Source organism: Pinus tabuliformis, chromosome 7, assembly GCF_031772625.1.
Source record: "Pinus tabuliformis cultivar Carrire ecotype Pingquan chromosome 7, CPIR1, whole genome shotgun sequence".
NCBI lineage: Eukaryota > Viridiplantae > Streptophyta > Pinopsida > Pinales > Pinaceae > Pinus > Pinus tabuliformis.
This window is the reverse complement of record NC_142293.1, coordinates 845,444,710-845,470,141: the sequence shown is the minus strand read 5'-3', so window position 1 is coordinate 845,470,141 and position 25,432 is coordinate 845,444,710. Positions and strand designations below refer to the sequence as shown.

At 38.8% G+C, this 25,432-nt stretch overlaps 1 protein-coding gene across 1 annotated transcript in view; it reads left to right on the top strand.

Annotated features, from left to right (window-relative positions):
• The window catches only part of LOC149250262 (E3 SUMO-protein ligase SIZ1-like), a 338,204-nt gene that overhangs the window by 149,427 nt on the left and 163,345 nt on the right, over nucleotides 1-25,432 (top strand). Inside the window, exon 6 of the mRNA XM_089453590.1 lies at nucleotides 16,386-16,519. Within this exon, the coding sequence (XP_089309716.1) occupies nucleotides 16,386-16,519 (134 nt within the window). The remainder of the gene's footprint in view (nucleotides 1-16,385; nucleotides 16,520-25,432) is intronic.

Sequence of the window (25,432 nt, the reverse complement as noted above, 5' to 3'; positions counted from 1 at the left end):
AAGAAATGCCTTCTAATAGAAGCAACCCCATTGCATTCTCCGCTCATGCGAAAAGGAGAAATAATGCAGGGTCTAAAGGTCATTTCCATGGAAAGCCTGGATCTAAGGGAGGAAGGAAGGGCAGGTGCTTTGTTTGCAATAAGTTTGGCCACTATGAAAGGGAGTGTCCAAATAGAAGGGACACATCGCATGATGATGATCACAATCATTCCAGGGGCAACTTCAACAACAACGATCAAAGGAATAGTAGGTCCAATGGCAAAGGAAAAAAGAATGCGGGACATCAAGGAAATGGTCGACCCACTAAGAAATCAAGGAACTCCAGTTATGAAGAATCAATGTTGTTAACAATAATAAAAAAAAGTACTATCTTATATCGACCCTCTCCACTGCCTCTCCTCCGAGCACTTTGGGAAATTGGCTGATTGATAGTGGTGCCTTAAGGCACTTCACTGGATACAAGGAAGCCCTCTCTGATTTGATAGAAAAGGAGACAAACTTGGAGATCATCCTTGGAGACGATGCCACCTATCCTGTGAAGGAAGTAGGGAATGTTACCCTTCAATTGAATCAAGGTAACACTATTCATTTGCAAGAAGTACTATATGTACCTGATCTCAAGAAGAACTTGGCGTCCATTTCAGCCATGGAGGACAAAGGATTCAAGGTGGCATTCATTGATGGAACGGTATGTGTTTGGAAAACAAATTTTAAAGGTGCTTTTACTCTTGGGTTTAGGGTTGACACTTTGTAGCAAGTTGGAGGAAGTCCATTGGGAGCCATGTCTTGTGACACATCTCTACAATCTGAACTATGGCATATAGGTTTTCCCATCTTCATTATAAGGCCCTACCCGATGTGAGACAGATGGTGACAGGTATGCTCGAGTTCAAAGTAGAGCATGAAGGTGTATGTTTGGGATGTGTCGAAGGAAAACTTACAAGGGGACCATCCCACTCAAGTAATAGAAAGACCACAGATATATTGCAATTGAACCACTCCGACATATCTAGTATGATGCCCGTAAACTCTTTGGGAGGATACTTATATTATCTCACCTTTACAGATGATTATTCTCACAAGACCTGGATCTACTTCTTGAAGAAGAAGGATGAAGTGTTCACCTGGTTCCGACACTTCAAAGCCTTGATCGAAAACCAATCCGAGAAGAAAATCAAGATATTGAGGACTGATAATGGGATCGAGTATGAATCCAATGAATTCCAAGATTATTGCAGAGAAGCTGGCATTAAGAGGGAGACTACAACGCCATACACTCCTAAGCAGAATGGTGTGGCTGAAAGGAAGAATCGCTCTATTGTAGAAGCAGTTCGTGCCATGCTTCATGATCAAGGCCTTTCGAAGTTCCTATGGGTTGAAGCTGTAAATACCGCCGTGTATGTTCAAAACCGATGCCCTCATCAAGCATTGGACTCCAAGGCTCGTGAAGAAATGTTCACTGATAAGAAGCCCGATGTCTCTCATTTTAGAATTTTTCGAAGTCTCGTATATTTTCATGTGCCTAAAGAGAAAAGAAGCAAATTGGGTGTATCTGGGAAGAAAGGAATCTTTGTGGGCTATATTGAAAATTCTAAGGGATATAGAATTTATGTGGCTGGTCAAAAGGAAGTTGAGATAAGTCATGATGTCACCTTCGACGAAGATATGGCCCTCAGGAAGATCAACAACCTTCCTATCCTAAGGAAGGACAAAGAAGCTGACACCAGAAATCAGGGTGCAAAAGAAGACGAAACGATGCCTGATGTTGATGAACCTATGGATCCTATTGATCCTCCTCCTCCAAAAGGTGACCCTCATGGCTTAGGGAGACTCTCGAAGATGCCGAGAGACACATTGCACCAAGGGGGACTTTCTGTGAAAGCAAGAAGCCGAACAGGTATCAAGGATATTTGACCGCCATGAGCACTATCATTCAAAATGAGCCTTCATCATTCGAAGAAGCCGTGAAGCATCAAGTATGGAAGGATGCTATGAATGAAGAATACGAGTCAATTATGAAGAATGATGTTTGGGATGTGGTCCCTAGACCCCAGGACAAATCGGTTGTCACCTCTAAGTGGCTCTACAAAATCAAGCATGGAGCTGATGGAAGTGTAGACCCTCTCATTCACAAATGTAAGAGGGAGTTGGCTTCTGAATTTGAGATGAAGGACCTAGGACTGATGCACTATTTCCTAGGGTTGGAGGTCTAGCAAAAGCCAGGTGAAATTTTCCTCTCTCAAGGAAAATATGTTGTGAAGATATTGGAAAGATTTGGGATGGTGGACTGCAAGCCTGTGACTACTCTGATGGAACTTAACTTTAAGAAGTTATGTGGTAGTGCTACTGGACCTGAATTGGGAAATGCTTCTGAGTATCGTCAACTCATAGGAGCACTGATTTTCTTGGTGAACTCTCGTCCAAACATATGTTTTGTAGTTAACACATTGAGCCAATATATGGTTGAGCCTCATCATATACATTGGATTGGTGCCAAGAATATTTTGAGATATTTTTGGGGCACAATCACTCATGGACTGATATACACTGCTGGAGATGTGAGGTTGCATGGTTATTCTGATGCTGATTTGGCTGGCGGTGTGGTGGATTGCAAGAGCACTTATGGATGCTTTTTTTCTTTGGGTTCTGCTTCGATATCCTAGATGAGCAGGGAGTAGAAATCGGTTGCCTTGAGCGCTGTCGAGGCCGAATACATAGCTGCTGGTATGGCCTCTTGTGAAGATGTTTGGTTGAGGAAGCTCTTCAGTGAGTTGTTTGGACATGTGCTAGATACCACTGTGATCCTCTGCGATAACCAGAGTGGGATCTGATTATCAGAGAATCTCGTGTTTCATGATCACTCCAAGCATATAGATATCAGGTACCACTTTATCCAAGATATGGTACAACGAGGAGCAATAAGGCTCCTTCACGTTGGGATTGATGAGCAAGTCACCGATATTCTGACAAAGCCCCTGGGGAAGGTCAAGTTCTTGGCTTTCCGAGAACTTCTTGGAGTCATGGAGAGACCCTCTTATGAGGGTCCTGTATGAGATGGACATTGAGCTTTGGGAGCTCAGGGGGGCTTGGGGTACTTCTTGGAGCGATGAGCAAACATAGGGTGAGTGGTTCAAGCTTCCCCTAGTAGTTTGATGTGTACATGGTGAGTGGTTCAACCTTCCCTTGCGATACCCCTTGGCGAAATGTAGGCAGGATGAGTGGTTCATCCTTCTACTACTGAGACATCCTACCCATGCAGTCTGGGACTCATGGGAAGTACCTCTCATCTGGCCAATGAGTAGGGAAATTAGGATAGGGAGCATAGTACTACTGATGGACGCATCATGTACTACCATACTCCCTATGCTAGGATGTTCGATATTGATTTGGGATCAATGGGAACTGACTTCGGGTCAGTAAGAGTGGTATGAGACACTCTCTTTTGTTGGAACTGACTTCGGGTCAGTAAGAGTAGTATGAGACACTCTCCTTTATTTGGGACTGACTTCGGGTCAGTAGAGAATGGTATGATACATTCTCGATCACTTCTTCTTCTTCATAGTTTAGTGCAATAGTGCATTGATGGCAGAGATAGTACAAATTGGCAGATGGATTAGTAGATGGAGTTCTCCCTAGTTGAGAGGGAGTGTTAAAATTGACAACTAGGGCCAAACTCCACGTGGGTCATCTTATTTATGACAGTTGATATTTTTCTTGGATTCCTCTCTCCGAGAGGTGTAGGATTGTTCTAAGGATCATCCGATTTCTATATGTACAAATGAAGTTATGAATTTATTTTGATTATGGACAAATTTTCAAGGTCGACCAACAAACTTGTGTAGGCTCAGAAGCCCACCAATCACGTCTATTCATCTTCAACGTTTGTTATAAATACATGATGCCTTAGCCTCACTTGGACACACGCATCTTCACATTTCTCTCTCTCTCTCCTCATTGATTGGGTATGGATTTCTGATCCTCTCTTTCTCCACACGTCCGAAATTTCAAGAGACCGAAATTTCAGGAGGCCAAAATTTCAAGAGACCAAATTTTTGGATAGTTTGACGAAGCGTTGAGCAGCTTGTGTTGACCTCCTTTGACTGCTTTTTTGTGAGGGATATCTCTGTTTGGGCAGGCCGCATTCTGGGCACAAAAATCGAGGCTAAATGTTGAGTGTTTACCAACGTTGACTACAACTAGGGTTGACCTCAAGTGGGCTGTTTGACCAGACTTTGACTGGCTGAATTTGACTGTTTTGAGGGCTGTTTTATCTTGTTGTTTGGAGGCCGAAGTTGACTGAAGTTGACCGATTTGCTGAGGGTCAAATCTGCCCTGTTGACCAACGTTGACTTTTCTGGTTAGGGCTCTTTTGCTGCTGTTATAAATTATCAGATTTGTAAATTGTACTGTCTCTCTCTGCTAAACTATTGAAGACTAAAGGAAGATTTGATCAAGGGTTTCCCCACATTGGGGTTTGTCCCTGGCTAGTGCCACATCTTGTGTCCTCTTGTCTTGGCTTGTCTTCTACTGTTTATGTTTATGTTCTATCTGCATTTTACTATCATGTTGATGTGATTGCTAATTTGAATATTGATATTGGGCTAATAAAGAAATTGAAGTAAAATTGCTCTAAAGCATAGAACATACCATTGTTGCCTAAAATTAACAGATGGCCAAGACAATGGAAAAGTTCTGATGTGTATTAATAAAATTGAGTTCTTTCGTCATGAAACCAACTCTTAACGATGAAGAAAAAATATTGATGACCCCACTATATCTAGAAGGAGAACCAAATGCTTGGCCAAATGCCTGGTTTATGTGTTGGGAAAAAATGGTAGCGGTCTCTCAGTTATTGGCTTCATCTCTGTTGGCCCCCCCTTGTATCAAAACCCGATACCCCTTGCACATTTCCCTATGATGGCTTGTGGCTTGTCGACCACTCTTGATCACTTCTTATCCTCTGTGATGATTGGCATCAGGGCTTGACACCTTGTCAGCCCTGTTTGCCACCTCCCCTTTTTGGTAGATTTACTTTTTGTGTACTTTCTTACTTAGCTTTTGTATCGCATAAATTTTTTAAAGTTGTCTTTTCCACTACTTAACCTGAAGTAGCATCCTCCTTACTCCAGTTACCTGCTAGAGGAGTCTCCATGGGTTTGCTGCTCCCCATGAGGAATCTCGAGTATCTCGTATTTACTTCTGTGCTGTATCGCAGTATGGCCCAATTCCTCATCCTGCAAAATAAAGATTGTCTTGAATGATTGTTGGTCCATCTTGCCCTCTCAATGCTTATACGAACCTAGCACCCCATGATTTTGAGATTGACTTCCTTCGGAGTTTATGCTTTGATAACATGTTAATTTCTTAAATCTAGCACCTCGTTTATTATTTACTAGCGGATCATATCCACTGAAAAAACATAGCTAAAGTTTTAACTTGAACCTTTAGAGAAAGCAAATTAAATAACTAATCTCAATGACATAAGTGCACAAATATTTTGCCCAATCAACTATTCATTAATGGGCCAGAACCTGCTTGGGCTCCCTTACTATGAAAATGGTCCTTTGAGGAAATTACATATGCAAAAATGAACCTGGATCTAATCTAGCTGATGAAGACCTAAATTTGTCCTCGCTGATTTGGATCTCTCTTCTTGCTCCATTGACATTCCTCGAATAATCCAAGTGGATATTCGTGGCCATCCACCTCTTCCATTTATTCAACAATTCTCTTATCTTCTTGACAGTTTTTCTATTGATTTTCAGGTCCCAAACTTCTGGGGCTGTTTTGAGGCCCCAAATGATGTTTATTGGTGATTCAAAGTGGTCAAGAGTTGTCGTGGGCCAAAATTTGTAATCCTCGGATAGTTTTTTCCAATAGGCGATTATGTGCTCCAAACAAAAATTGTATGCAAAAGTTGCGCCCTTGGAAAGTTGATGTACCAACTACCCACCTTGGGGTCCACAATCCTTTTGGCGCTTCACATCTATGTTTAAAATTGGGCAGCTTAAGGAGGAATTTCCCCATAGGGAAACTCTCCTTGCCTCATAGAAATAATTCATTATTTAACAAGGCAAAGAATCTTGGGCAGAAAAGGAATTTGAATTTGCATTTCCCTCCAATGCAAATCAACTTCATGTTGTAATAGAAAATATTAAATGTAAATTTAAATTAAGGAATACAAATTATTATTATTTGTTAAGGCGGCCTTATGGATCAAGTTGGCTTGATTTCAAGAGTCGTGTCCTTTCATACACATGAACAACTATATATACCCATATGTCCTCCTCCAAAATACATGATTTTCAAGAGAGAGGCTAGGGCTCATTCAAGAGAGGCTCAATAATGGTATATGGCTTCAAAGAAGCAAAATTCTCTCAAAGAAAAGCCCTAGAAAACAAGGTTCAAGACCTAGGGTTTTGAATTTTTTGATGATAATTGGTGTTCACAAGGTCAAGACCATGAGGAAAGGGTTTCTTGCAATGATAATCAACTACACCAAGGGTCATGAAACCCTCAAACAGGTCCTTAAGTTGAGAGAATGAAGGCTAGGGTTTCCCTCTTAGGGCAAACACACAAGGAAATAAATTTTGTGGACAAAATTTGAGTGGATGCCCACAAATTTGAGAGATTTTGTGGTAAATCAATTCAACTTGATGTTTAGGCTCTCAAACCTCGAAAAATACTCTTCCCTAGAAATTTGCACCAAGCCCTAGTTTCTCCTATATCCTTGAAATGACCAAATTTTTAAGGAGAGAGAAAATGAATTAAAATTTAGGTTGATCACGAAAGACTTGGACTAGTGCCTTGTCCCTTTGGGTATATGGAGTCATGGATGTGAAAGGTTGACCAATATTGCTCTTAAGGATGCTGTGAAATTTGATGCCCTAGCACAAATTTCAAGCATTTACCCACTCAAGGAATAATGGAGTTTATGGGAAGAGCTTCAAAGAGTTTCACCACTAGGATAATTCTTACAATGTCATGTATGAATAATGCATGCAATTTTCTTCTAATTAACCTTCAATAGATACTTATCAAAATTTAGGGCACAATTTTAGCATGGATTAGAATTACTCATTCCATGCATTAGACATGAAAATAAAGATCTCCAACAATAAATCACTTACAAGACAATTTAGCAAGAAATTCCATCCATTATGCCAAGAATCGCTCCAAAAGATGTCCAAAATTCAACTCCAAATATCAATATGCATCGAATCATCCAAGAATCCAAGAAAAGAACAAGTGCGAGTCTCTCTAAGGAGGCCGAAATCTCTAAGTGATGATGATGTTTGATCACGAATGAGTGATATCTTATTTATACATGTTCTACTAACTCTAATTTTATCTACAAGCCCCTAACATCATAAAGTGATGGGCTAAAATCACATCTAGGTCACAGATCGACTTAGTAACCAATGTAAAAACATAATAATCAACCCATAAAGAGGTCGAAATGCTAACGTCATGCATGCGTAGGCCCTTCTAGGGCATGCATTGGGCTCCTCTAGTGCCTAAATGAGTGTAGAGGTCTCCAAAAATCAAGATCTAGGGGTTGGCCCCTAGACCTCCATGCAAATCATCTTGTTGATTCTAGTTTTGGGTTTGGGGCACAAAAGCTAGTCTCATGGGTCTCTTGGTGATGAAATAACTTGGTTTTTCTCTAACGTTGAGGGCTTTAAGGATGGTGCTAGCCCTCCCATGCCTCAAGGGGTGAGACAAACCTCATCTGGGGCTCAGATCAATTGCCAAACCATGTGATCACCGCTAAGCCGATTGGGGCACACTGGTTCAAGTGCATCATCTCATGAAGGATACAGGGCAAAGTGCAGACTGCTAGGAGTGTTGTAGGTGCCCATGGAATGGAGTGATGCTCTGCAAGTGATAGGAGTCCCATGGTTCTCAACACAACACTTGTTGGTGTCAATATCATCTTCTGGTGGACTTGAGTCTCAGTTAAGTTGCCGACCCATAATGAAACCAACTGTGAATCACACACAATACCCAGTGTTGCAACTTATGACATTAGGTACATTTAAACATTTTTGCATTTAAGTGAACTAGGCTTGCAAGTAATGGGCAATGTGACATCTCATTTAAGGTTCCTCTTCCAAAATTTGGGTCTTAGTCACATAATGGTGTTACCTCCCTAAGTAGTACTGGCTTAAAGGCGACCCTATTAGGTGTTTTCAGCCCCCAAAGGGAAGTGACATGTCTTCAATTCTCCCGTCAATCAATAGGTGTCATGTGAACGATGATGGAACAAAGGGGGAAGAAGGGGTCTCAAGGCCAAATGCCATGGTCAAAGGGGTAGCAATGATGAGGAATTCCACATTCTGGGCATGTAGATGTGAGGACGGAGCAATTGTGGATACATGAGTTACGCCTGCCTTTGTTTTTCCACCTGTCTTATTGCCTTTTGTTTTTTCTTGATTTCTCTTTATATTACAACTCAAAACTCTAGGAAATGAGAGCATCCTTTGAATGATGTGTAGCAGTGATTACCCCCTTAGTGGTGGGGCAGTTCATTGCCCACTAGGGGTTGGGACATGCAAGGGTTCGTTCTATGATGTGTTAGGGCAATGTTGGCCCCAAGAACTCGGTGATGGCCATGATGAGAAGGGGTAGAGCTCATGTTTGGCTTTTGCCTACATGCATTTTATAATTTTCTTTCTTTTGTTTCTTGCTTGTGGTCATTATATGTTTTTTCCTTTCTTTTAGCCGCATCAGCCTCCTTGGGCAACATTTCCATGCTCGACCCAGATATGTGGAAAAGGGGAGAGGGTGTGCTAAATCCCAGTGGACCCATGGTCAAGTGGACTCGGAGAAGGGAGGTGGAATAAAGGCTCATAATGTGTGGAGGGGAGTGATAAGTATGGAAAAGGGATAGATGGAACACACTATCTCAATCATGGATTCCCAAGTAGTGCCCCTTCCTAAAGCGATAGGCCATTAGAGGCGGTCCCACTGGACTAAGATAGAAAATTAACCCCCATTTAAGGTAAGGGAATAATACAACGACTAAGACCAATCTTTCTTCCAAGTCACTCAATAATCCATGTCATGTGTTCGAAATACAAACAAGCATAAGCACTTGAATGCAAAATGAATAAAATATCTTTTGACTAAAATCCCACCTTCCAACGTGTGATCCTGACAAACGGGCAAGGGGATATATGATTGATGCATGTGGGGGAGATATGAATGGCACGTCACATCGGCTACTAGGTGGCTCTTAGGGGCCGTTGGTTGCCAGCTGGAAGAGATGAATAGGAGAAAAGTTTCTCCTAGGGGTCACTCGCTTTTGGTGGGTAACATTATCAATGTAAAGTTGCTTTCATTTGTTATTCAAGCATTTTTATTTTTATTTTAGTTTCTTGTCGAGCTATCATGTTAGTGTTAGGTCCCTATCAGGGTTGCAGGAATCGCCCCCCCCCGGATCCTAACTCGGAACCGCGACCCGTGCGGAAGCGTTCCGGAATCTCCACAGGAATCGCGATTCCGAAATTGAGGTGGCGCGATTCCGGTTTTTTTAAACGATTCCTGGAATTGGAACCTAAATTGCTAATTGTAATTCGTACTTCCTCGATGATCGAGCTTCATTTTGTGGATGGATGCATATGCAATCTTGTCGGATTTATCTTTGCTCTGTAGCCACCTTGGCTTCGTTGTTCCTGCATGGATTGTTGATTCGACTGATCTATTTCGTAAATCTCCGTGATACGACTGGATTTGCAACGGATTTTTCTGTGTTGGCTTCCACATAACCAAAACTGTGCAGCGTTGGATTTTTCTGCGTTGGTTTCCACATAAACAACGATGCCATGTTACGTGGAAAACCTTCTGTGGATTGCGTTGCAATCCTGTTGATGTAGACGTAACAATGGCCGTCCCCGATGGCAATGTTGACTGACGCTGAATGGGCTGTCGTGGACCAATAACTGTTCCGTTGATAACCGTTGCATATATTTACATAACCTTCAAGTTGCCTTCATTACAATGGCTTTTATATGCGACATAATAAAATTCTATAGCATATACTTTATATGCCATATTAAAATATATCGAATACATTTGCTTCCAAGGTTTACATATGCACCCACCTTACCAACATGTAGTTTGCCATGTAAACTTTGAATATGATTTTTTTTAAATGCGACATAATAAAATTCTATAGCATACACTTTATATGCCATATTAAAATGTATTGAATACATTTGCCACCAAGGTTTACAAATGCGCCCACCTTAGCAACATGTAGTTTGTCATATAAACTTTGAATATGATTTTTTTTAAATGCGACATCCATTTCAACCTTTGCACTAAGGTTTTTTTTTTGAAATAATTCCGACTTCACATTTTTATGATATGGTTTATAAACATACCATATAACTTTGCCTTAGTTTCAAGTGACATATTTTGTAAACATTATTATTTGAATTTTGGACATGACAAATGTTGACAGTTGCTCACTTGCTAGATAAATCATAATATGCTCTATGTTTTATGTTTTATAATATGCTTAAATGTTTTATGTTTTATAATATGCTTAAAAATTTGATGTATGTTTGTAATAGCTAGAATATAGATGATTGTTGTACATTACTACATACTAGTAACTACAATGGAATCATGGATGCCATATCTATCTTGATTTATGCAAAAATATGCATGTTTTCATGTCTTCTACAATTAATTTGGTATTTGGGATGTTTGTTTTGAGTATAAATGCAAAAAAATATAAAAATATATATATATATAGCAGACGCTTCCGCGGACGCTTCGCTTCCTAGATTTTTGGAAAATGACGCTTCCGCGCTCCGCGCTTCCGCTTCGCGCTTCCGCTTCGCTCCCGCTTCGTGCAACATTGGTCCCTATAATACTAGTGTATTTCCTCATTATTATTGTCAATGTAGCCCCCTTATTGTTATTGTTGTGCCCATGTAGTCCCCATATTGTTATTATTGTGTCCCATAGAAGCCCACTATTGTTTTTTTGTTTTGTTTTTTAATTTAATCACATGTGGTTCACGGATACCCATGGTCACTGGGTAGCCGCTACGTCCACGGTAAGAACTGGGTAGATCGACCCCGAAGGGGATCACACCCCTCGGCCTATATCTAGACTTGACCCTAAGAGCTTTCGGGAATTAACCCTGTGACCTCCCAATTAGCGAGGCACTGATTTGACCAATTGAGCTAACTCTTGGGGCTAAAGCCCACTATTGTTATTGTTGTGCCCTTACATTATTATTGTTATGTTAGCTCTGATTATATTGTGACCCGTCAGACTCCTATATATAGAAAAGAGGTTTTGTCATTTGAATCATCCAAGAAATTAGAATTGTTCATTCGTGTAATGTGAAGGAGGTTGACCCCTCTAAGAGGCTGCTTTTGAAGTCATTGATTTATCTCTTCTTCTATTTTGTAAGTTGGTTGCATAACATTTGGTATCACAGCTTTGGATTCTAGGGTTTCACTGTTGCAAACAGGTCATTATGGCATTTTCGCTATAATTTTTTTCTACGAAGGTTCAGAAGCTGAAATTTTTATTACAAGGAGTCGAAATCCTGATGAACTTTGTGTAAAAATTTCACATCTTGGTTCGCTATATTTTCGGAGATATGATCCAATGAAGGTAGGGTTTTTACATGATCCATAATTTTGTCTCAAATAGGTGAAGTTGGGAAAATAGTCATATCTTCCTCTACGAGCATCAGATTTGAATTTCGTAAGAAGTGGTCGAAAGAGAACAGACTGTAGTACCTTGTGTATTGTTTTCAGGGCCAAAGGTCGAAACAGTGACATGTGGCACTCCATACAAGTTTGCTCTATTGAACCAGTCTATAATTAGGTCATCGTGGGAGATTGGACATAACTTTATCTTGAAGAATCCAAATTTGGTTTGACTTGTGGCATTGGAAAGAAGACTTAGAGGGCTACCACAAGACTGAATTTCAGACCTTGGAGATCTGAATTTATAGAGATACAATAGATTCAACATTGAGGTCCTACATAGCAAGAAGATGTGTGTATTTTTTTTTTTAAATTTGCAGAAGTTTTGTTTGAAAAATTAATTTGAAATGATTCGAGGAGCATAGTGAAGCATAAATATCATTGTTTGATTCGAAAATGAGTCGAAACAAGAAAATGAAAACTCCTAGTAAGCAACTAGAAATCTCTACTATGATGCATGAAGAAGAGGAAGAAATACAACATGATATATCAAAATTATGAGAGCAAGTGCGACAAATTTCACTCGCGCAAAGAGCAACCAAAAGTGAAATGGAAGCTAAGATGGATGGTTTGAAAAATGGTTTAAAAGCAAACATGGAAGGTTTGAAAGATGGCATAGAAGCAAAAATGAAAGGCAACATGGAAGATTTGAAGAATGGTTTAAAAGCAGACATGGAAGGTTTGAAGGAAGGCTTGACAAAGTTGCTACAAGAAATGCTTCCTAATGGTGAAAAGGTATTAGATGAAACTCATGATGAGAACAAAAGGAATGTTAATCATGATTTCATAGACTCTAACTTTGGATTTAAGACCCACCATATTCCAAAGATTGATATGAGGAAGTTTGATGGCAAGGATCCGGTAACATGGATACTACAGATGGAGCAATATTTTGATCTCCATAATGTGCAACACACACAAAAGGTACGCATTGCATCTTTATATTTAGAATCGAATCAGTTTGTATGGTATTGATGACTTGGTCAATTTTTACGGAGGAAATGATAAAACATTATGAGGATACAAAGAGCAACACCTTCTTTAGCCAATTGATAAATCTCAAACAAAAGGGTTCAATGGCAGAGCACATTGAGGACTTCCAAAAATTGAATATAAGGGTAAATGATATTCTAGAGGAACATAGGATTGATGTCTTCATAGGGACTTTAAAGGATAACATCCAACATGAGGTTCACCTTTGGGAACCTGATTCATTGGAGAAGGCATTCAGGTTGGCAAGAAAAATTGAAAGCAAAATTATGACAACAAGGAAGCCTACCACTCACAACTATAAAGATGAAAGTGTTGTTGCTCCTAGCCTTCCACAACCTACAAGGTTGACACCACAACAATTGGAAGAAAAAAGAGCAAAAGAGCTTTGTTACAGTTGTGATAGAAAATACACTAAAGGTCATAAGTGTGCTAAGAAGAAATTAATTTACATAGATTGGGAATAGGCAGAATAAAAGAAACAAGAAAGGTCAAAAGAAGAGGATATACACCAGGAACCAACCCCAGATAAAGAAGAAATGAATCTGACCATATCTTGTAATGCATTGGCAGGAATTACCACTCAAACTCTCAAGATAGAAGGACATATCAAGAAGAAAAAGGTAATAGTGTTGATTGATTCGGGTAGTACTCATAATTTTATTCATTGTAAGATAGCCAAGGAATTGAATTGCTTCCTATATCCAGCGCTAGAGTGTCAAGTGATGGTTGCAAATGGAGGAACCATAAATTGCTTTGGAAAGTGCTATAATATCAAGCTATCCACGGGAGAATATGTATCGAATAGTCCAGTGCTTTCCATTCCAATGGGTGGTGCTGATGTTGTACTAGGAGTCCAATGGTTACAATCTTTGGGTACAATAGCCTTTAATTTTCAAGAACTTTACTTGAATATTTTCTGGGAAGGAAAAGAAGTTGAATTAAGGGGTATCGTAGGGAAACCAGGAAAGATGATCAACTCTAATTACATAACAAAGCTTCTAAAGAAAGAACAATGGGGCGTAATTGCATAATTATTTTCACTAGGAGTTCAAACATTGAAATAATCTATTTCACCAAATCTCCCAAAAGTCTTCGACAATCATTCTAAGGTTCAAGCAGTGGAAGATCACATTGAGCATCAACAACAAGTTCTCCAACTCTTAAAGGATAATCTCACTTTGGCGCATAATAGAGTGAAACATCAGGCAGATCAACATTGCAGCGAAAGAAGTTTTGATGTAGGTGACTGGGTATTTTTATGGCTACAACCAAACAAACAAATGTCTCTCAAGTAAGCTAAGAAGGATGATAAATTATCACCAAAGCTATGTTGCAGGAAACGTGGTATAGAGGTCCGTTTCCGTACGAAAACGGGTACGAAACGCGTTTGGTACGGCCGTGAAACGCGTTTCTGGCCGTACTGCCATGTTTCCTGAAATGGAAACGTGGCCAGTACGGTCGGAAACGTGTTTCAGGGCCGTACAATCCACGTTTCCTCATTAACTTGTGTGTGTGCGTGTGTGTTTTTTTTTTGAACTTTTACTTTTAGGGTATGTTAGTGACTTCTTGTTGCTTCTAGATGCGTGTCTAAAGTTATAAAAGTGAATTTTTGCCCTAGTGTTGATATGCAGTTCATCAAGAAGTTTGAGGGATATGCAGTTCATCAAGAAGTTTGAGGGATATGAAGTAAAAGTGATATTCTCCTTTATTTTTCATTTTCCTCCTTTTACTTAAATTTTTAACATTACCATGAAATGACTCAGGATGTTTGAGAGTGGTTTCACCCTCATTGGATTTCATATGGAGAAAGTAGAATTTTAGATCTCACTCAAAATCCAGCAGACTTATTTGTTTTTCAGGATTTCAGGATTGGAGGGATTGCAATGTTTCCATTGGATTTTATCATGTACTAGGGTATGGAACTTGTATTTAATCAAGAGAACCAAGCCCTCTATGCAGGGGAAACTCCCAATAATCAAGATCATGTAGGGCACTAGGGTATGAAACGTGTATTTAATCAAGAGCACTAAGGTCGTTCGACTATGTAGGAGGAGACTCCCAATACAACAGTGGTCCTTCTAAAGAATGGGATGTGGATGCAGAAAATCCTGATTTGGATCTCTCTCTTGCAGCCTTATAGTCTTTATTGTACTTGCAGCCTCATATATTAATATAAATAAAGGCTGATTTTGAGATTTGGATATATAATAAAGGTTGCTTTTGGATATTCCGATATTTTTATTTTCATTATGTGATCATTCATGAGTAAATGTGATGTAAATTAAATCTTAATGTTTAAGTGTAATAGATTATAATGTATCATTTATGCTTTATGATTGCACATATATATATATATAATATATATATATATATATATATTCGTGTTTCCCCATTTCCAAAATTTAGGGAGGTCGCCTTTCGTATCGCTTCCCGTTTCGGAAACTCGTACCCGTTTCTCCGTTTCGTGCAACTTAGCACCAAAGTATTATGGTCCTTGCAAGGTGTTGCAAAAGAATGGTGCTGTGGCATACAAATTGGAGCTTCCTGCATCTTCCCGAGTGCACCCATTTTCCATGTTTCATGCTCAAAGAAGGTTATAGGTGACAAGCTCCCAGTTCAAAGAATATTGACAGGACTTGATGAGGAAGGAAACATCATACTGAAACTTGAAGTAATTGCGGAAACAAGAACTCGATAGCTATGAAATCAATCAATTTTAGAGTATCTCATTAAGTGGAAGAACTTACCCACTGAATATTCCACATGGGAAGATGAGAATTCTATACAAAAGCATCTAGAACTACTCAAGCGTTGAGGACAACACTTTTTGAAGGAGGGGCATGTTAGGTCCCTATAATACTAGTGTATTCCCTCATTGTTATTGTCAGTGTAGCCCCCTTATTGTTATTGTTGTGCCCATGTAGTCCCCATATTGTTATTATTGTGCCCCATAGAAGCCCACTATTGTTATTGTTGTGCCCTTACATTATTATTGTTATGTTAGCTCTGATTATATTGTGACCCCTTAGACTCCTATATATAGAAAGGAGGTTTTGTCATTTGAATCATCCAAGAATTGTTCATTTGTGTAATGTAAAGGAGGTTGCCCCCTCAAAGAGGCTAATTTTGAAGTCATTGATCTATCTCTTCTTCTATTTTGTGAGCTGGTTGCATAACAGTTACAACATCCCGGATGGATCCTGTACGGATCTGTTCTATATTAATTTCTGATACAGATCCATTACCCATACTGAAGGAAATCCCATAAGATATGAGGGGTTTGTAGAATGTAGTTTCTAAGGTTCAAAGACCTGGATTCTCCATGTAACTTCACATTTATACGGTTTGTTTCTTTGCTTTTACATCATTTTAAGTATCTAATATTTATGTGTTTTTTGTACATGTGAAATTGCATAAATTATGGATAAGTGTTTTTACATGTATGTATACGTATATAATGATACTCACTTGTGATACCTGTACAAAGTTATAAACTAACAGTTGTTTTGTGCATGAAATAAATCAATTTTTCTTTACAACAGTTTTTGCTATCACAGTTTTGAATTTTTTGATTTGTTTCATCTGCTTGCTGGGACATATAGTTTTTCCTACAAGTAACGGGCTCTTATGATTATTGTTGACATTTTGCTGTAGTGCGATGACAACAAATGTGGAGTTTGGCAGCATCTATCATGTGTAGTTATACCTGAGAAGGCTGGTGAAGAGGTTCAAACAGAAATTCCCTCAATATTTTATTGTGAAGTTTGCCGCATCAATCGTGCTGATCCGTACGTTCTCTTATTGTCTTCTATACTCTTTCTTTGTTTTCTTCTCAAATTTATCTGGGTCGTTGAAGTGATTTATTTCAAATTAGTTGCTTGTGGAGGTGCATCATGAATTAATGAAAATACAGCTTTTTATATTTTTTTTATCTAAGTGATCATTTTACCTTCTTAGATATGTGTGGGTTAACTGGCTTCCAGCTTTTCAGAGTGAAAATTTTCTGCTTGTTACATGTTTCTATTGTTTGTAATATGTATGTATATTGTAGATATAGTGGTCATAATTTGGGTTAGATGTAGGCATACATTAAATGTATTTTTATAATGTAATAAAGCCATAAACAAGGCTGAGTTTTGGACTGGGAAAAAACTTGACCAGCTTGGGACTTTGCAAAGCTTGGCAACTTGGTAAGACTCAGTTAAAGACTTGGCAAAACTTTGGAAATAGAAAAAAAAAATCAAATAATGGGAAATTTTGTGCAAAAATATTTTATAATCACATTTTTTATATCCATAAATCTATAAAACCATAGTTTATTCATCAATTTATCTCATCAAATGACCAAATGACTATGAAATGAGCCGTGCTTTGGGTTATATGCCTGTTTAGTACATGTTTTGCTGCCCTTTTTCCTCCCTCCAAAAATTGCATCTCGACCTTTTCTCCAAGACATTTCCTTGTGGGTTTGACATTTGCTAAGTGGGAAAGACTTGGGCAAGTTCCATTTTGTGGGAAGTTTCAGGATGTGAGTTTTCATTGGTTATTATTTCAAGATGGACTTGGCAAGGCACAACAATGCTCCTTGGTCTTGGCCAAGCCTCACAACACTGATAATAAACGACTTATTTTGAGAGTCCTTCAAAATGATGTAATCATGACTTAACAAATGTTGGGTTAGTAAGTAATTAGGTATTAGGGAGTTATGTAATGTAATTCCTTCTTATTGTTTACTAGAATTTGGGACATTGTGTCATTGTATAATCAAGCAATTATTCTCTTTCATAGGTATGCCTGCAGGTTCTTATTGCCAATCATACTTTTTCCCTCTTCAGTCCCATTGAACTGCTTTTTTGTTTTTTTGTTGGACATTAATATGATTATGTTATCTCTCTCTTATTTGTATGAGCATTCTTGTCTACATTTGTGTTTGTATAAATTTGACATGGTAGCAGAGCCATGGTGAGGAATATAAGAAAATATCATTTAACTAATGTCCAATCAATGATCATTTGGAAACGATGCCAATGAAAAGAGGCTGAACGGCCTAGGGTCTGCTCAGCACAGATAGAATGTTGGGCAAAGGGAATTCAAACTGCCAGGAAAGAAGTCTTAAGGCCACCCAAGGATAAAATGCATAATAATTTTTTAAAGAAATTAATATTTAAATGCTTTCTAATGCCCAACATAGGAATATATCAGAAGATGTGGATGAAGAGATAATTTAGTTGTGGTTTACCCATTGCAAAAAATTGCAGACATGAATTTGAAAATCATGAATACCTGAAAGCATGTGAGATGGTCTCTGAGACAGATGTGGGCAACCCAAGGTGGATTGGAAAACATGAGTGTTATATATATGTTACACAGCGGGAGTGAGCTGCGCATTAACATGGGTTACAGCTGTGTTGTTACAGGGTTGCATTTACAATGTTTTAGAACCAAGTCAAGTGATTTTCATGAGAAGGTTTGGAGAGGTACACTGGGGGCTGTGACTGCAAGGGAAAGACATTGGTAACTGTTAGGGCAAGGATTGACTGCAGGAGAATGTAGCCATGAACAGATTCCTGGCCAAGAGCAAGCAGATTAAGCATGTGGAAGTCATGCTTCAAACTGCCCTAGAACCATTTGCAGAACTCAAGAACTGATAAGACCACATACCGAAAAGGGTTGGCTACATGGGGTCGCATGAGCGAGTATACAAGTGTCGAGAGGTAGTATACCTGCAATATGATAACACAGACAGACAAGATATAATAAGATAATTTTATTAGTGTCTGACAAATCACCACAATGTTGAGACACCAAATGCTAGAAGATAATGGTTGATTTCTCTTAGCTTGATAATTACTTGTGAATGTTTGTTGGCTTCTTATTACTTATATTATCTTCTTCATCAAGTAATTATACAAATATGCAAAACATAAAGATCACAAGGAGACAAAGAACACTAGAAATTAGGCTCCAAGCCAGGGCAAAACCCCACAAGGGGGAAAACCAAACAATCCTTCTCTTATAGAATTAGATCAAAATGAGATATCCAAGACCAAGACCAAGACCAAGACCAAAACCCAAAACTGCCACCAAAATGTCAAGTCCAATCCTCCTCCAAGTTGTTGAAAATTGTAACTAGGTTCGGTCTTCATAATGTCATGTAATTCTGATTTTATGTAAGAGATGTAAAAGAGAAAAATAAAATTATTGTATTACTTGCTTCATGGGTTTCATGAGCAAGAGATTTTATTTTTGAGTCAAGACTCCCATTGAGAGTCTTTAGGAATTATTTGTCATCTAGTCATAAAATGTTAGAGTCATTGTCATGTAATGAAGTCATGTTACACTTTGTAAAAGGTCAAACTTGTCTATGTAAAGTATCCTCCAAGACCTTGTCACTTATCCTCTTCAAGTTAGCCTACAATGATGGAAGAACTTGCTAGAAGAAGTCAACCTAACCTCTAGTGATCATGTCGGCCTAAAGGACACGAAGAAAGATGTATATATAGGCACACTAGGCCTCACTTAGAGGCAAGCAACTTGACTAGCATTTGATCAAGAAGAAATGCGAAGTAGAGCCCAACAACAGAAGTACGAAGAAGGTATAGCGAAGGATGATTTATTTTGAGGATAACAAAGGTGGATTTCTTCTGGGTTAGCAAAGGAAGGATTTCTTCTGGGCAAGCGAAGGAGAAGTTTCTTCTGGGTATAGCGGAGAAGAGTTTCTTTTGGAGATAGCGAAGGAAGGATTCTTCTGGGGTCAACGAAAGAAGGGTTCTTTTGGGGTACTTGTTATGGGTGACGAAGATAGTGATATAGAGACCGAGTGCTCTAGAGGAGACCAATGAAAGCCTAGAGATCGAGATTCTCTAGAGGAAGCTGAGAGGGAGTAGTGTGAAGGATAGATATCGAGTTTCTCTAGGAGCTGAGGAGAGTAGTTCAAGATCAGGAAGAAAGTCGAGAAAGGGAAGAGGCAGAGCATCAAGGTTAGTAACAAGGTTCTTGGGAGGATACTAGAGTCAAGGGTCTGTGTCATGGTCTTGGTACTCATCATTGAAAATCTAAAAGAAGAATTTTGATCGGGTTTTCCTCTCAAGAGGTGAGAAGCTTTGGCTCTGGCTGGCAAGCCTACATACTGTGTCACTTGTCTTTTATTGTGCATATTAGTAATTGCCTTGATGAAAAGAACATAATAATAACATAACAAAGAAGAGACTATAAGCTTAGAAGTAAAAATATATCACAAGCAATTATCAGGCAGAGAAATCTTTTAACTAGTTGTGCCCTAAATTTCTTAACACGATATTAGATCTCAGGTGCTGAAGTCAAGAAGGGGCATTCAAGCAAGAAGGATCAAAGCAAGTCAAAAAACATTAAGCAAGAAATCAAGATCTACCAAAACCCTAGATCGAAGGAATATACTCTAGCAAGGGTCTTGAAATTATCTTCAAGAAGGAAGCAAGAAGAAAGATCGAAACCCTAGAAGCACTTCTGAGATCATCACTCATACATCACCAAAGGAGTGGAAGCTCTTCAAATCTAAGGAAGGTTAGATCAAAAGGCAATCTTCTCTTTATTGAAGCAAGGATCTCATTTGGAAAAAGATCATCCTAAAGAAGGCAGTCTTCCCTCACCGAAGTAAGAACCTTCTTAAAAGGGATCATCTGAAGCAACAAGTTCGTTGAAGATTCTATCTTCACAAGTAAGTACCTTTTTCTTATAATCTAATCTAGTAAAAATGACTTCATGTTTCAAGGAGAACCATAAGTTGGTTGGGATATCAAACTTCCTTGTATGGAAAAGAAGGATAGACATAGTCCTCATAGTAAATGAAGTCATTGATCATGTCCATGGAAAGGTCTCCAAGCCATCTAAAGAACAAGCATTATTTGAATACATGAAAAGGGATCTAAAGGGTCAAAAAGATTCTTAAGGAATCTATCAAAGATCCTCTCCTTTCCAATGTAGCCGAGTTGGAGACATCTAAAGAAATATATGATAAATTGGTAGAACTTTTCTCTGAAAGCACGATAGAAAAGACCATATCACTTAGATCTGATCTATATAAATTGAAGGTGTCAAAGGATGAAGGGATATCATCATGTCTTTCAAAAGCATCTCAAATAAAAGGTCAATTGTAGGATCTAGGAGAGATGGTATCTGATAAAGAAATGATCTCCATTATTCTAAATGCATTGACTGATGAACAAGGTAACCTCATATCTACTAAGGAAGAGGAAGCTATCTCATTCATCAAATTATGGTCTCTCTGCAAGGAAGAAGAAGATAGATTAAAGAAAGAAAGTAACAAAATATCAGATAGAAGGGATCAATTAGTGACAAGAAGAAAAGGGAAATTTGGAAAGTTTGGTCCTCCAAAGAAAAAGAAGAACATGGCTAAGATAAGATGCTATGGATGTCAGGAACTTGGGCACTATAGAAGAGATTGTCCTAAACATAAGAAGGACAAGAGGGATAAGGAAGAAGTCCATATTACTAGGGAAGTGAAAGAACTTGAGTCAAAGAAGTTTAAGAAGGAAGAAGCAAAATATATCTACTATGACTAAGATGATCTTCTTCACTAGAAGGTACTTTCCACTTGTAATTTATAGATAGGAGGCAGTGTAAATAAGATAGGATGCATCAGATTAGAAATTAACATCGTGATAGAAGCATTAGATATGAGAGCTCGTGACATGGGGAGCAAAAATAATGTTTGGAAATTCTATTGAGTACAAAGAATAAGAGCTCTTAGAAACCTCATTGAAACCTCAAATTGATACTTATAAAAAGAAGTAGAGGTCATCATCGACTGAGATCATCATACAATAGTCAATAAGGAAACATCTGCCGAGTGAGGATATGAAAGATCCTCAAGTTTCTCTGATGGAATCCTCATCAAAGGATTCACCGATCTCAAAGGAAAGCAAGTGTTTCATTAGGAATTCCAACTCGTGGGATTCAAGGAATGATGGTATGATGACATAACAATGAAGCAGGTCTAAAGGATAAAGTTCTTTTGTTCAAATGAAGCTACTACAGGAAGTCTGGATGACCGAAAGGAAAGATGAGGTATGTATGCTTACATAGGTTATTATGAAAGTCATGTCATATGGTTGCAGATAATATGGATCACTATTTCCATCTTGGGAAACATGATCAAAAGAAGAAAGGATCTCCTCCTAAAGATTGCAGCAAGGCATAAGTCACACTAGATGAAATCAACATAATATGTTCTCATATGAATCATGAAGGAGCTGACTACAATTAGGGAACTCTGATTGGAAGCTCTTGAGAATGAAAGGAAGAGATCGTAAAATATGCAACAAAGGTAGAAGGCATTCAACATCCGACCAAGAAGAATTGACTAGAATATCTCCCAGAAAGATATGAAGACTCTGATAGAAGTCGGAAAAAGATGGAGACCCTTGACAATGAATATCTTTAGGAGATGTGTCAACCTGCATGCAGGATGTTGATACCTACAGGAAGATGTCATGATGAAAGACCATCACAAAGGTAATTTTGATTTAAGTGTTCATTTCTTATTTTTGAACTAATATCTAGATGAGCTTATGTAGGACTGCCAAAGGGAAGATCTATGAATGACTTCCAAGAGGACCATATTGAAGGATGTAAGATCCTTTTGGAAAATATGGCATAGAGAAAGCAGCATGACATGAAGCAAACTTGATGAAAAAACTGATGGATCACTTTATGACGAAATGAGGACATGACTAACTCATGGATGAAATTGATGGATGAAGAAGTCCCAAAAGATGAAGACTCAATGATGAAAAATAAATTCGTGACATCGAAGGAAGGATCTCTTCAAGCAACTCGTTGTTCCCTGATCTCCACATGAGGAGCTGCTGTAGGTCGCTAGTTAAGAGGGAGGCTGAAAATAAGTTTTGTACTTGGAAGAAGCTTGGAAATTCCTAAGCCAAGAGGGAGCTTAGGTACATTCCTTTTGTAGGAATGAGTACATTCCTTTATTGGAATATGCCCTCCCTATTTGAGAGGGAGAGATAGACACATCATTCTGGTCTTCACCTGGGAAGACAGAATGGAGGATTGGGTAATTATTTTGCAGCCGATACTCTTTGAGGATGAGATAGGGCATCCGATAGAAAAGTAGTCATGGAGGACCGATATTCTTTGAGGGCTCGAGGGTCCAAGATAAAAATAGTCTTCATGGAATAGACCCTGAGTACCTAGGTAGGGGATGTTCTGAGAAAGACAATGATGAGAGTGTCTATAAATCATTGGTCTCGCCAACATTGACCTCATATCTTGTGGAGAGATGCAGCTGTTAGTCAAGGCCTTGCTATGTAACAATGCTGGTTTATATGATGCTATGCAAATGAGTTACCAATCCCAATTCTCATGAGAAATTCTTTAGACTGAGAAAGTACAAGTACCATTATGAATACCTCCCTAGTTAAGAGGGAGTGTTGAAAAGTGTAACTAGGTTTGGTCTTCATAATGACATGTAATTATGATTTTATGTAATGAGATGTAAAAGAGAAAAATAAAATTATTGTATTACTTGCTTCATGGCTTTCATGAGCAAGAGATTTTATTTTTGAGTCAAGACTCCCATTGAGAGTCTTTAGGAATTATTTGTTATCTAGTCATAAAATGTTAGAGTCATTGTCATGTAATGAAGTCATGTTACACTTTGTAAAAGGTCAAACTTATCTATGTAAAGTATCCTCCAAGACCTTGTCACTTATCCTCTTCAAGTCGGCCTACAACGATGGAAGAACTTGCTAGAAGAAGTCAGCCTAACCTCTAGTGATCATGTCAGCCTAAAGGACATGAGGAAAGGTGTATATATATAGCCACACTTGGCCTCACTTAGAGGCAAGCAACTCGACTAGCATTCGATCAAGAAGAAGTGCGAAGTAGAGCCCAACAACAGAAGTGCGAAGAAGGTATAACGAAGGAGGATTTCTTCTGGGGATAGCGAAGGTGGATTTCTTCTGGGTTAGCGAAGGAAGAATTTCTTCGGGCAAGCAAAGGAGAAGTTTCTTCTAAGTATAACAAAGAAGAGTTTCTTCTGGAGATAGCGAAGGAAGGATTCTTCTAGGGTTAGTGAAAGAAGGGTTCTTCTGGGATACTTGTTTTGGCCCTTTTGTGACCGAGATAGAGATCTAGAGATCGAGTTTCTCTAGAGGAGACCAGTGAAAGCCTAGAGACCGAGATTCGCTAGAGGAAGCCAGAAGGAGTAGTGTGAAGCATAGAGACTGAGTTTCTCTAGGAGCCGAGGAGAGCAGTTGTCGATCAAGAAGAAAGTCGAGAAAGGGAAGAGGAAGAGCATCAAGGTTAGTAACAAGGTTCTTTGGAGGATACTAGAGTCAAGGGTCTGTGTCATCGTCTTGGTACTCATTAATTGAAGATCTAGAAGAAGAATTTTGATTGGGTTTTCCTCTCAAGAGGTGAGAGGTTTTGGCCCTGGTTGACAAGCCTACATACTGTGTCACTTGTCTTTTATTGTGCATGTTGGTAATTGTATTGATGAAAAGAACACAATAATAATATAATGAAGAAAATACTATAAACTAAGAAGTAAAAGTATATCACAAGCAACTATCGAGCAGAGAAATTTTTTAACTAGTCATGTCTTAGATTTCTCAACACAAGTCACCTCCAAATCTGGTCGACTCTTGTCAAAGTCAATGATGGTCTAATGGTCCAAATCTGGTCAACACTTTGAATTTTCAACCTTGCGTTGGGAGGTTGAAATTCGGCTCTGTGGCAACTTCAAATTTTTTTACCTTTATCATAGAAATTGGAGTCACACATGCGAGCTGCTCCACTAGCAAAGAGAGAGGTTGAGTCAGCTGAATAGGAGGGCCAAATCACTGGAGGAGGGTCGAAATATCTAGAGGCCAAATTTCTTAAGTGCACAAGGGCCACATGAGGGGAAAGAGGGGCCAAATTGCTGGTGAGGGAGGCTAAATTTTCCAGAGGTCAAGTTTCTTCAGTAGTTCTAATTTCCAAGGGTCGATTTCCTTGAGGCCAATTTCTCTTCATGGGGCCGAGTTCCAAGTTCCCAATAATTGTATTTTTAATTTTTAATTTCTCTGTGGGTCTAGGCCCAAATTTTCCTGATAAATTTAATATGAAGGAAGATTGTGTTTGTCACAAATGGCTATTGTAGTGTGATTGATTTCCTTGTTTACTTCCATTGCATTTTATTTTTTGAGTTAATATACCAATGTGTTTATTTTATCAACAATTTTAGAAATATTTGAGATAAATATTTTTTGGGTTTTTAATAAATTGTTGAAGTAGAATAAATCATATCTATTATAAGAATTAACAATCCAGAACCTCAGTTTGCATTTTTTTCACTCTTATTGGTCTTTTAGAACCGTGATGGTTCCGTGCATGGTTTTGCAAGCTAGAATCGTGGATCCGTGCATGATTTTTCATGTTTCTCGAACAGTTTTGAAGGAACACACATGATTCTATGGACTGCCATTTTTTTCTTTGCTTCGATTGAGGTTTAGGTGGGTTTAAAGTGAGTTATGGGTGAGTTAGGGAGAGTCTTTTCCTCATTCTTGCATCATTGGCTTGAGCTTGGAGAAGAGACAAAGGAAAGAGAACTTTTGAGAGTAGATTTGTGAGGGGTCGGAGGAGAGAGCAAGAAGAGTTGGATGGTGTTGAAGGAGGAGATTGGATGAGATAACAAGGGCTGC